The sequence below is a fragment of the Mobula hypostoma genome, chromosome 23 (genome assembly GCF_963921235.1).
Source record: "Mobula hypostoma chromosome 23, sMobHyp1.1, whole genome shotgun sequence".
Classification (NCBI taxonomy): Eukaryota; Metazoa; Chordata; class Chondrichthyes; order Myliobatiformes; family Myliobatidae; genus Mobula; species Mobula hypostoma.
Genome location: NC_086119.1, coordinates 22,285,869 through 22,299,772, shown reverse-complemented (window position 1 = coordinate 22,299,772; position 13,904 = coordinate 22,285,869). Strand labels below are relative to the sequence as shown.

At 37.9% G+C, this 13,904-nt stretch overlaps 1 protein-coding gene across 14 annotated transcripts in view; it reads right to left on the bottom strand.

Moving 5' to 3' along the window:
* Nucleotides 1–13,904, bottom strand: part of myo18ab (myosin XVIIIA b) — a 249,946-nt gene that overhangs the window by 123,999 nt on the left and 112,043 nt on the right. For all 14 annotated transcript variants that reach the window (XM_063031923.1, XM_063031926.1, XM_063031928.1 and 11 more), the window contains 5 exons: nucleotides 13,496–13,583; nucleotides 11,761–11,873; nucleotides 9,080–9,256; nucleotides 7,147–7,357; nucleotides 74–216 (listed from right to left, as the gene is read on the bottom strand). In XM_063031923.1, the coding sequence (XP_062887993.1) occupies nucleotides 74–216; nucleotides 7,147–7,357; nucleotides 9,080–9,256; nucleotides 11,761–11,873; nucleotides 13,496–13,583 (732 nt within the window). The remainder of the gene's footprint in view (nucleotides 1–73; nucleotides 217–7,146; nucleotides 7,358–9,079; nucleotides 9,257–11,760; nucleotides 11,874–13,495; nucleotides 13,584–13,904) is intronic.

Genomic DNA, 13,904 nt, shown 5'->3' with positions numbered 1-13,904 from the left:
ATTTTCTAGTAAAATTATGCTGTGTATTTTCCAACATGGGTACTATAAGAGAAAAAGATTTTACATTCCTCACCTGTATAGAAGCTGAAGCCACCTGGCCAGCCTGATCAAAGTCAAGTGAGATGATCTCCGAGAAACGTGTGGCATTGGTATTCATACTTGTTGAGGTATTGCCGAAAGCTTCCAAAACAGAATATACCGCCTGCCATTTCTCAACTTCACATTCCAAAACATAAGAGAAATTAGAGAAAATTGAGAGGTGAAATACTGTGAAGTACAGTAATTTGCCACTAACCATGTTATTGTTTCAATTCAATCAATAGTTATTAAAGCAATGCTAGTATTATGGAACTTATGAACAAGATTTTTATTGATTACGCAAAAGTTTAATGTATTATACAGAATTAGGTAATCTGAACCATGTATATCAATCTAGAAACATATACTATTGAGAAAATCTAGTATGAGAAAAGTAAACAGTAATAGCTCACTGGTGTCTTCCTACTTACCATTCTCAAAACATCAAGTTCCACTTTAAAATCTAAAGCTAACAATGGGTAAAAACATCTGCTATTTGCTATTGGACCTAAATACTGAGTCCCAAGGCAAATCATTCCCTAAATTGCTAATTTCAGAAAATCTGACCTGAAAAATGACTTATCTTTGTTCAGCTCATCCAAAGCTATGGCACCATTTCACCTAATTCATGTCAGATAAAGTTTGAGAATTTATTTCTCAACGGCAATGTAATTATATTTTCTAAGGGTAATGACAGCATAAAAACAGATATAACATAAGGTCACGAGAATCAGGACCAGGAGTAAGTATCCAGCCCTTCAAGCCTTCTCCATCTTCAAGATCATAACTGATCCCTATCTTAGCCTCAATTTTTCTGCAGAATTCCCATACCCCTAGATTCCTACATATTCAGATATCTCTTGATCTTCTTTTTGAATGAACTCAATCTTTATAGCCTGTTGGGACTGAGAATTCCAAACATTTGCCACTCTCTGAGTGAAGAAGTTTCTCATCATCATAGCTTCAGATAGTCTGGTCCTTATATAGCATTAGACTTTCCAGCAGAGCAAATATCCTCTCTACATCCACACTCTGAAATTCTTAAGAAGTTTGTAAGTTTCAATGAGATCAGCTAAATTCTACTAAATTCTGCCATTACAGTCCTTACCTACGCACACTCTTCTCATCCAGTAACTCAAGAACCAATCCGGTGAACCTTCATTATACTCCCTCTATAACAGGGGGTTCTTAATCTTTTTTTATGCCATGGACCCCTCTGGCAGTCTGATGAAGCCTATGGACCCCTTCTCAGAATAATGTCTTTAAATATATTTAAATATATTTAAATAAGTCAACGAGACTTGGAAGAGCAAATCTGCAGAGAGATAGCAGGCAACTGCAGGAAACATAAAGTTGTGGTGGTAGGGGATTTTAATTTTCCATACATTGATTGGGACTCCCATACTGTTAGGGGTCTAGATGGTTTACAGTTTGTAAAATGTGTTCAGGAAAGTTTTCTAAATCAATATATAGAGGGACCAACTAGAGGGGATGCAATATTGGATCTCCTGTTAGGAAACCAGTTAGGACAAGTGACGGAAGTCTGTGCAGGGGAGCACTTTGGTTCCAGTGATCATAACACCATTAGTTTCAATTTGATCATGGACAAGGATAGATCTGGTCCTAGGGTTGAGGTTCTGAACTGGAAGGCGGCCAAATTTGAAGAAATGAGAAAGGATCTAAAAAGCGTGGATTGGGACAGGTTGTTCTCTGGCAAAGGTGTGATTGGTAGGTGGGAAGCCTTCAAAGGGGAAATTTTGAGAGTGCAGAGTTTGTATGTTCCTGTCAGAATTAAAGGCAAATTGAATAGGAATAAGGAACCTTGGTTCTCAAGGGATATTGCAACTCTGATAAAGAAGAAGAGGGAGTTGTATGAAATGTATAGGAAACAGGGAGTAAATCAGGTGCTTGAGGAGTATAAGAAGTGCAAGAAAATACTTAAGAAAGTAATCAGGAGGGCTAAAAGAAGAAATGAGGTTGCCTTGGCAGTCAAAGTGAAGGATAATCCAAAGAGCTTTTACAGGTATATTAAGAGCAAAAGGATTGTAAGGGATAAAATTGGTCCTCTTGAAGATCAGAGTGGTCGGCTATGTGCGGAACCAAAGGAAATGGGGGAGATCTTAAATAGGTTTTTTGTGTCTGTATTTACTAAGGAAACTGGCATGAAGTCTATGGAATTGAGGGAATCAAGCAGTGAGATCATGGAAACTGTACAGATTGAAAAGGAGGAAGTGCTTGCTGTCTTGAGGAAAATTAAAGTGGATAAATCCCCGGGACCTGACAGAGTGTTCCCTCGGACCTTGAAGGAGACTAGTGTTGAAATTGCGGGGGCCCTGGCAGAAATATTTAAAATGTCGCTGTCTACGGTTGAGGTGCCGGAGGATTGGAGAGTGGCTCATGTTGTTCCGTTGTTTAAAAAAGAATCGAAAAGTAATTCGGGAAATTATAGGCCAGTGAGTTTAACGTCGGTAGTAGGTAAGTTATTGGAGGGAGTACTAAGAGACAGAATCTACAAGCATTTGGATAGACAGGGACAGAGAGAGTCAACATGGCTTTGTGCGTGGTAGGTCATGTTTGACCAATCTATTGGAGTTTTTCGAGGAGGTTACCAGGAAAGTGGATGAAGGGAAGGCAGTGGATATTGTCTACATGGATTTCAGTAAGGCCTTTGACAAGGTCCCGCATGGGAGGTTAGTTAGGAAAATTCAGTCGCTAGGTATACATGGAGAGGTGGTAAATTGGATTAGACATCGGCTCAATGGAAGAAGCCAAAGAGTGGTAGTAGAGAATTGCTTCTCTGAGTGGAGGCCTGTGACTAGTGGTGTGCCACAGGGATCAGTGCTGGGTCCATTGTTAGTTGTCATCTATATCAATGATCTGGATGATAATGTGGTAAATTGGATCAGCAAATTTGCTGATGATACCAAGACTGGAGGTGTAGTAGACAGTGAGGAAGGTTTTCAGAGCCTGCAGAGGGACTTGGACCAGCTGGAAAAATGGGCTGAAAAATGGCAGATGGAGATTAATACAGACAAGTGTGAGGTATTGCATGTTGGAAGGACAAACCAAGGTAGAACATACAGGGTTAATGGTAAGGCAGTGCAGTAGAACAGAGGGATCTGGGAATACAGATACAAAATTCCCTAAAAGTGGTGTCACAAGTAGATAGGGTCGTAAAGAGAGCTTTTGGTACATTGGCCTTTATTAATCAAAGTATTGAGTATAAGAGCTGGAATGTTATGATGAGGTTGTATAAGGCATTGGTGAGGCCAAATCTGGAGTATTGTGTTCAGTTTTGGTCACCAAATTACAGGAAGGATATAAATAAGGTTGAAAGAGTGCAGAAAAGGTTTACAAGGATGTTGCAGGACTTGAGAAACTCAGTTACAGAGAAAGGTTGAATAGGTTAGGATTTTATTCCCTGGAGCGTAGAAGAATGAGGGGAGATTTGATAGAGGTATATAAAATTATGATGGGTATAGATAGAGTGAATGCAAGCAGGCTTTTTCCACTGAGGCAAGGGGAGAAGAAAACCAGAGGACATGAGTTAAGGGTGAAGGGGGAAAAGTTTAAAGGGAACATTAGTGGGGGCTTCTTCACACAGAGAGTGGTGGGAGTATGGAATGAGCTGCCAAATGAGGTGGTAAATGCAGGTTCTTTTTTAACATTTAAGAATAAATTGGACAGATACATGGATGGGAGGTGTATGGAGGGATATGGTCTGTGTGCAGGTCAGTGGGACTAGGCAGAAAATGGTTCGGCACAGCCAAGAAGGGCCAAAAGGCCTGTTTCTGTGCTGTAGTTTCTATGGTTTCTATATAAAATACACAGGATTACAAAAGAAACCAATTATATTGGAATACAGTTATCAAAATATTTTAAAAACGAATTTGTCATGTCGTAGTGATGAGTAGTGATAGTAAATGATATTTTGAGATATTTGTAACAACTGAAAAGTGACAAGAAAATATCTGTGATTTCTATTGGTGTCCAAGTCACAAGTACTGCGAAATACTACTGTGGTTTGTTGCCTACATTCATAATTGAAGGAAATGCTGAATTTCAGTTAGAGGTTAGTAAAAATAAAGAGGTAAGTGTTTTCCAAGTTCCCAGCCCAAGATGTCTGTGGACTCCAGGTTTGGAACCCTTGCTCTATATCAAGCATTTCCTTTTAATTAAGGAGAGTAAATAATGGTGTATAGTCTCACCAAGGCCCTGCATAATTGCTGTCAGGACACAGTTGAAAGGAAATATCTCCACCCCATAATTTTTGTAAAGGGTGTGAGTGCAGATTTTTAGATATTAAGATAAACAAGCGACTGAGATTTATGCAGAAGAGGTGAGGTAAGAATATCAGTAACAATCTTTTTGAAAAATGGAGCTGACACCAAGAGCCAAATAGCCTATTACTGCTTCTCTTTCTTATGTTCTCTTCCATATATAGATTGCAGTCATTCAAACTGGCACTTCATTACTATCTTCTAAAATGAATTCAGGAAAGGGCAGTGCAACATATTGTTCTTCATAGCAATGCTCATCTTGTAAGTATATGTTTACACTATTGCCAAAGTCTAGAAAACAAGGAAGATAATATTGATCAAAGAATAAACCTTCATCACATGAAAGGAAGAAACTCTCTGCATTTCTTTAACTACCTCCAAGACATTTTTTGCATTTATTAGTTTTATGTTTAAAATGAAATGTCAGGCTTGAGTCTATTCTCAAGTACCTCATTTACACAGATCCTACACTAATCCCACTTTCTAATCTCACACGTCTTTCTCAATCCAACCCCACCCCTTGCAGTATCTACCACTTGCTGCGGATAATTTACCAACCTGCCTTTGGGATGTCAGAGGAAACCAGAGTATCTAGGGGAGAACCACAGGGTCACATGCAAACTCCAAACAGAGAGCGCCAGAGATCAAGATTGAACCTGGGTTATTCATGCTGTGAGGCAGCGGCTCTATTGGCTCTGCTACCATGCTGTGATTACTGTACTACTAAAATCAGCATATTATTAAAAATCTGATTAATTGCTCAGAATTTAAACAGACAGCATCTTGAATACAGTTAGAAAATAGCCTCTTCTGTCTGGTATTATTTTGGTTCAATGGACAAAATTCCAAAAAGAACGTTTTGACACTGTGCTACAGCTAATAGAGCCATTGTCCCACAGCACCAGCATCCTGTGTTCAATTCTGGCCTTGGGTGGTGTCTATGAGGAGTCAGTACATTCTCACTGTGACCACATGCATTTCCTCTGGGTGCTTTGTTTTCTTCCCACATCCCAAAGATTGCTTCTGGTACAAAGGTAAGTGGCAGAATGTGGGGGAGTTCATGAGAGTGTAGGGAGAATTTAAAAAAGTACTAATGGAAGGATTATTGTAGGATTACTGTAAATGGGCGGTTGATGATCAGTGCAAATTCTGTGGGCCAAAGAGCCTGTTCCCATGCTTTCCCTCTCTATAACTGGGACATTGTCTTAAGCTGTTTTTATAGAATAATGAGATTTCCACCCCATAGTATGATTGTACTTCCACATTTATCCAGGCTGCTGATAGAATTATCAAACTAATATTTCTTAAAATTTGCTCTTAATGATCACTTCTAAAGTTTTACAATGGCACTGATGCAAGATTAATGTATGCAATGCTACATACAAACCCCATTTCCAGAAAAGTTGGGATATTTTCCAAAATGCAATAAAAACAAAAATCTGTGATATGCTAATTCACATGAACCTTTATTTAACTGACAAAAGTACAAAGAAAAGATTTTCAATCGTTTTACTGACCAACTTAATTGTATTTTGTAAACATACACAAATTTAGAATTTGATGGCTGCAACACACTCAACAAAAGTTTAAGATTAACAAAAAAATAAGATTGATAAGTGCACAGAAAAGTCATGCTACCGTGACAATTATAGCCATCTGGGCTTCGGAGTACTTCGGAAAACCATTGTCACTCAACACAGTCCGTCGCTGCATCCAGAAATGCAATTTGAAACTGTATTACACAAGGAGGAAGCCATACATCAACTCTATGCAGAAACACCAGCATGTTCTCTGGGCCCGAGCTCATCTCAGATGGACCAGAAGACTGTGGAACCATGTGCTGTGGTCAGATGAGTCCACATTTCAGCTAGTTTTCGGAAAAAACAGGCGTCGAGTTCTCCGTGCCAAAAATGAAAATGACCATCCAGATTGTTATCAGCGAAAGGTGCAAAAGCCAGCATCTGTGATGGTATGGGGGTGCATCAGTGCCCACGGCATGGGTGAGTTGCGTGTATGTGAAGGTACCATTGACTCTGAGGCGTATATTAGGATTTTAGAAAGACATATGTTGCCATCAAGGCGACGTCTCTTCCCGGGACGTCCATGCTTATTTCAGCAGGACAATGCCAGACCACATTCTGCATGGGCTACAACAGCGTGGCTTTGTAGACACAGAGTGCGTGTGCTTGACTGACCTGCTGCCAGTCCAGATCTATCTCCTATTAAAAATGTATGGCGCATCATGAAGAGGAGAATCAGGCAACGGAGACCACGGACTGTTGAGCAGCTGAAGTCTTATATCAAGCAAGAATGGACAAAATTTCCAGTTGCAAATCTACTACAATTAGTATCCTCAGTTCCAAAACGATTAAAAAGTGTTATTAAAAGGAAAGGTGATGTAACACAATGGTAAACATGCCTCTGTCCCAACTTTTGTCAAGTGTGTTGCAGCCATCAAATTCTAAGTTTGTGTATGTTTACAAAATACAATTAAGTTGGTCAGTAAAACTATTGAAAATCTTTTCTTTGTGCTTTTGTCAGTTAAATAAAGGCTCACGTGAATTAACATATCACAGATTTTTGTTTTTATTGCATTTTGGAAAATATCCCAACTTTACTGGAAATGGGGTTTGTAAATCTGCCTTTCACACTTTGAATTAAAAAAACAAATAAGACTTCAGATAATCAGAAAATGGCCCTGGAAGATTTTAAATGCATATGTTTTAACATCAAGTAAGATGTAGGCATACTAAAGGTCAAACATTTACAGATAAAATATTTTTCCTACCAGTAACGATTTTCCCTGTGCTCCCAGCAATTGTAACCAAATACTGAACAAGATGTTGGCTGTTTGTGGTTTTACCACTGCCACTTCTGCCTAACAGAACAACGGACTGATCTTGCCTGGTAGTTAGTAAATTTCTGTAGGCAGCTTGTGCAATAGCATACACATGTGGAGAAGTATCTTCTCTGCGACATCCTTTAAACATGTGCATAACCTAAAACATGAATAATGTGATTAAACTTTGTACAGATTACTAAACTATATTTGAAAGAAAATGTCACATGTTTTGCTGTATTTAAATGAATAGTATTTCATATTCAGTTAATTAAAAGTAATTTAAGGTTATATAAACATATCTATTTCTAGACATATAAATGACAATTTAACTTATGCCACATGACTTTGGAGCAATCAAGCAAATCGAGTTTCAGTTTTTTTTTGTTACTTCTTTATTTTATAGAATTTACTACTGAAATATATACTAGTCTCAAATATGCAACAAATTCATCATAATGTACCATTAAAATCAGTCCCCATCCCATCAGACCTGCAAGACAGGAATGGAAAAAAAATACTGAAAAGGAGTGTACCATCCGCTATTCAAAAAAAGCTTGAGCACTGATATTAAATGCCTTCTGAAGGTAACCTGTATAGAACAGCAATACCTAACATGTTAGTACTAAAAGATTTTTGATCCTCTACAGAAAAAAATCGGTATATTTTTTGCTACACTACTTTTACAGATTAACTTTGTTTTTATTCATTGTTCAATTCAACATCATGGTTTCTTATCAGCTTCAAAGTCATAGTATCCTTAAAATAGATACAAAACAATTCCATAGTTCTTTGGGAATATTGGAGATTTCCGGAGTACCCACACATTTGTTTGCACTTTATAAAGTCAAAAACACAGGTAAGATTCTAAAGAAAGGTCCAGAATTAATTTCTTATGTTTGTTTTTCAAAGTGAAACAGCAATTCATAACTATTAGTTTCTAAAACACCTGCAGTATGCTAAACCAGCTGATTGAACAACCCAATTTCAACATCAAATAATATCAGACAATTAAATGAAAAATGAGAGCCATCAATAAATCTAACGATACAAATGTACAGCTTAGAATATTCATACTTACAAGATGGATATAATTTCCAAACTGCAGTAATGTAAACCTATTCTTTACATTCACTGAAAAATGTGTGTATAACAAATGATCTCGGATAACTTTTCTGATAAATTTTGGTATAAGCATCTCACTTATTTTTAATCAGGATTTTTTTTTAAATATATTATTCCTTTTTAAATACAAAATATTCAAAAAGTCTGATTACAACATAAACCAATCTTCAAATTTGTCTTTTGCTAATGTAAACAATTGCAAAAGTTCACTTCTAAACACTTGAAACTTAATGGGTTACACATTCACAAATGGAATCAGAATTAGAAAAGATTGATTATTTTGAAAAATATGTAAATGGCACTGTTGGTAATGTGTTTTGCACCTTAGCCCCAGAGTAACACTGCTTCGTTTGGCTGTATTAATGTATAGTTGAATGATAAACTTGAAACTTGAACTTGAATTTGGACTATTATTAAAAATTATGCAATTTTATTAGTTAGACATCAATATCACAAGCCATAAAATGATAGGAAAAAACTCTTATTTCATTTCACTTATTCATTAAGTATTTTTCAGCAAGAACCCCACATAATTCTAGTTGAATTACTCAGTATAGGAATTTTTAAAAAGAAAGACAGAACTTAGACAGTACTTTGTATAACTTTCAGATACTAAGCATACAATAGGCCAAAAATATTTTGAATCCAAGTTAGAATGATAAAGAATTGAAGATATCGCTATAAGTGTGATTGAAATTTCATGGTTCAAAATACACTAATATTTAATATGCACAATACCAGAATATTAATGACATACCTTCTCAGAATACATTGAAGGAGAGCTGAGGGGATTGACTACTACCATATTTGACCCTGCATATGTGTGGATTAGGTTACTTCCATACCGTTGGCGTATCGTATGCAGAACACTAGATTCATTGAGATACAACAAGGATGCAAGATCTTCCACTCGGTCATAGGTTGGTGGATTGGCCTATTAAATGAAGCATATGGAATAAAGATAAAGAATACAATTCAATCAGAAAACAAAATATAAAGCATGCCAATGGATTTGTGCTAATAAAGGTGATCAAAAAGGATTTTCAGCTGCAAACCAGCAGACTTCTGTCATGACTTTTTTGCTAGTGAAGCCAAGGTCAGAACCTTCCTCCCCCTCAGAGGGAGAAACTTAAAAGCAAGGTGAGTACTTCATGCATAAAGAATTTGCTATAAATTCAGCTATTAAGAAATCTGCACAAAGCACTTCAAATTGCCTGCTGTGGCACTGGAATAAAATCCGAGAGTAGATTTAGGCCCATGTTGACAGAGTTAATGCTTCAGGACCTCTGAGGTATGCACAGGAGTATTGCTGCACTTTAAACCAACTACAGCTTGTAAGTGGATTGATAAGGATCATTGATAAGGATAAGGTGGCTGGGGTTCTATCTATGTATCTGGTCTGCAATGCCACTCAAACTGTGTTTTTTCACAGTGGATGAAATCCCGTTCCTGGAGCTCACCGACCGGCTGTTTTCTGACATTCTCCAGGCAGCGTGGAAGACTATACATCAAATATACTCTCAGAAACGCAGATTTAACAAGGTGACTTCATAGTCATCCCACCCTACAAAAACTTATTTCAGGGAGGTAGCACCATCATTTCAGGGAGGTAGCACCCCCCCCCCCCACCCACTGTCGACCTCCAAGGGTGTACTTTGTTTAGTGATTTTGTCTAATCTGTAAACCAAGTTCGGTATATGCAGCAAATGTGACATTGAAGTATATACTTATCTTATATTATCATGTTTATTCTATTACAACTTTAAGCAAGTCTACAGGGAGTTTGGCCTTATCACGTAGGACATCAATAGCGTAGCTCCTTGGCAGCTCACCAGCTAGTTTAAATCAGGGGTCCCCAACCTTTTTTGCACCATGGACCGGTTTAATATTGACAATATTCTTGTGGACTGGCCGACCTGGGGGAGGGGGGGATGGGAGGGTGTTAAACGCAACTGGAATATAGATAAGTCAACTATAAGTCACTTGTAAGTGGCTAATACACTCAATTTCATTTCTAAAAGGGTTTATCTAACAAATTTAATATTAAACACACAGCGCATATTTTCCTTGCATGAATCTAGTGATAAGTCAATTATAACAGTGGTCCCAAATCTCCGGGCCGCGAAGAATGCAGCAGTACAGCAGTAGCCAGAACACACCCAGCACACCTTTAAGAAAAAAGCCGAAATAAACAAGCTAATTGATTAGGTGCTGCCTGGCATGTAAATGTCAGCCTAGATCAGAGACGACGCAATCGGCAATCGCCTCTGATCTGGGCCGACATTTATGTGCTGGATGGCACCTAATTAATTAGCTTGTTTATATCGGTTTTTTTCTTAAAGATGTGGTGGGTGCATTCCGGCCACCGCTGTATTCTTCGCAGCCTGGAGGCTGGGGACCACTGAATTATAAGTCACTTATAAGTCAATAGCATTGTAATATTTTAAGTAATGTTTGGATATTAAACACACAGCGCACGTTTTCCTCGTATGAACATATAAAATCATTGCAACACACCAATATCGCTGAGTCAGTGGGAGCCCTGGGCTTGCTTTCCTGCAACAACACGGTCCTATCGAGGGGTGATGGGAGACAGCGATACTCGAAGGGGGGTTTCTTATGTCCAGTCTATTCTGCAATTTAGTTTTCAATGCATTCATTGTAGAAAACCCTGCTTCGCAGAAATATGTTGGAAATGGAAGCAACGTTTTCAGTGCTTTCGTGGCTATCTCAGGATATTCAGCCTTGACTTTGATCCAGAATGCCGGCAGAGATGTTACGTCAAACATACTTTTCAGCCCGTCGTCATTTGCAAGCTGGAGGAGTTGATCTTTTTCCTGCACTGGCATGGATGATTCACTGGGGATATTCACAAATGGGTCACGGACCCATTCCTTTGCACGTCTTGGGTCACTGATGACCTCGCGTGCGTTAAAATTCAACAGTGTGGGACAGGGAATGAGGAAAGGTGCAGCTGACTCATATCATTTCATATCGCCAAATCATATTGTTTCCTCACGGCCCGGTGGTTGGTAACCTCTCTTAGCACGAAGAGAGACCAATCAGGATGCTTGCTCTCCCTCTCCCGTTCAAAAAAATCTATTTCTGGGATATTGTATATAATTTACGGGCCTCAGGGAGCCATTATCGATATGCGGGAGACTCCCGGAACTTCCGCGAGAGATGGGGTGTCTGGCCTATGCCTTTACAGAAGCCAGATGAAAATCATTTTTTAATATAGACATCGTTTGTCTTTGGTTATAGCTGTATAAAGTGAGAATTACTGCATGTTCAGTATATTTAATAATTAGCACCTTGAGGAAAACAAAGTCTCAAGTAGCTATATACCAAACTTCAAAGGATGATAAAATTTATTTAAAAATTATAACAACAAAGAATCAAAATATTTGTAAGGTCATTTGTATGCACTAGACTTGCCTTTTCCACATCATCTTCATCTACATCCAGAATAGTTCGATCATGATCCAGTTTAATTTTCACTTTTCCTTCTGGCAGTTTAGGGAGTGCAGCATCAGTTTTTAAACAAGCAGCTGCAACAATAAATAGGATCTTAAGCATGCTAAATGCAATGTTATGAAACACAATATTTACATTTAAAGATGTATCTATTTAGTACAATTCCTGGTGTAACAAAGACATACAGTATTTGGAGCTAATCTAACTTCAACTGAAATTATAGTTTAGTTTAAAAAAATACTGTATACTAAAGCACTTTGATGTAGGAAGCAATCAAACAAAATGGCTAATATCAATTGACAATGCCTGTTAGTTGGTGCATTTGATTATCATGAAAATGGGGGGAAAAATGTAAAAGTTCTTCAAGAAAAAAGGAGTGCATTATACCTACCACTAGCTGCCTCCAGCTACAAAGTTCATCAGATTTTTGAGGCATCTGAGGTATATCATGAGTAATTGTGATCCTCTATTCCATTGGAATGTTCCTATTTTAATTCAAGGATGTGAGATTTATGGCAGTGCTATTACACAACCCAATGACACAAGAAGGAAGTGACAATAATCTGGCTTCTTCAACCGCAAAGAGTTCTAAAATTGGCAGAAGCAATCAACCAATGATACAAATGATCGGTTGCTAGGCCATTTAAGAGTAATAACACTGCTCTATAGGTTTAAGTATCCCTCAACACCTAAAAAAAAAAACCTTGCAATGGTGATGCTGCTTTAGTGGGCCTGTTGCCTGTTTTGAGAGTAAACTTTGATTAGAAAGCTCTATAACACCAAGGCCAAAGCCATGCATGAGGTAGAAATGACTCTATGTATCTTTCTTCCTCCACATTTTTAAGTGAATGGGATGGTTGGGGAGCGAAAGAACATTTGAGGAAAGACCATCTTTTGCTCACATCAGTTCTAGCACGCACACCGTAGTGAAGGAGTTGACCAAGGGTAAAAGGAGATGATAAAGATAAAGATGCACACACACAGCATCTGCAGATTTCCCCTTGTTTATGATAGAGATGAACCTGGAATTTGGGGCTGGGAGCTGGAGGCTGGTGGGATGTGGTAGGAGGGCAGTAGTATATTGGGTAAGACACAAAATTCCACTGAGGTTCAAGGTTACGGAAATCTTCCGTGAAATCAGCAACAAGAAAGGCATTTGGACAGGTAAGGGGAGGGGAGGGACTTGGAAGGTACGGGCCAAACAGAGGCAACTGGAATTAGCAGGAAGAATACTGTTGTCAGCATGGACCTGTTAGGCCAAAGGGTCTGTTTCTGTGCTGTATTACTCCATGACTCGAATATGTCCTTAAATGTTTGGTGTATTATAATATTATATTCAAGGAAGCTCAACTATTAACTACTCAGTACAGAATTTAGAATCTGGTGAATTGTTAATATGAGGCACCTATTACAACTTCGCCATTTACAGCTCAAGCACTTGTTAAAGTTACAATACAATCAGTTGGAAAATGCATCTAATAACACCAGAACTTAAGTTTAGAGAAATAAACAAAATAAAGTCACAATTAACATAACATACAGGTATTTAAATATTGAGTAGAAAAACACTTAGTAATAACATAATTGATTACATAAATTTTCTATGTTTGGTCCAACCCTGTCCTGTGTCTCACAGCCAGTGACTTCAAATTTTACATAGAATCAATAAGGAAGAAAAATTTACATGTATAATTACCTAATGAGAATCCATCTTTGTGGACCAGCCACACTTTATCAGCTTCAAACCATGCCTGCTCTGCAGCAATCTGCTCCTCAGTCTTCGCCTGTAATCAGATTTAATAGGGCATATCAAATTAGTTCATAGTATGTTAACAATAGACTTCCTGTTAACAATGACAAAGATACAGCACCATAGGAGTTTTTAAAGACAAGTTATTGCTTTGCTCAAATTTTTTTAATATCTTTTTCAAAATATTTTTAAACACCTCGTGTTATTGGCCAGATCATACTGTTTAAATTTTAGATCAAATTTTACCCATTTTCAGGCCATATAATTTGTTTAATCTCCAAGAATACAATTATTTTGGGGCATTATTATATTGAAGGAACTAAGATGTCAACTACCCTATGCAGGAAACTACAGA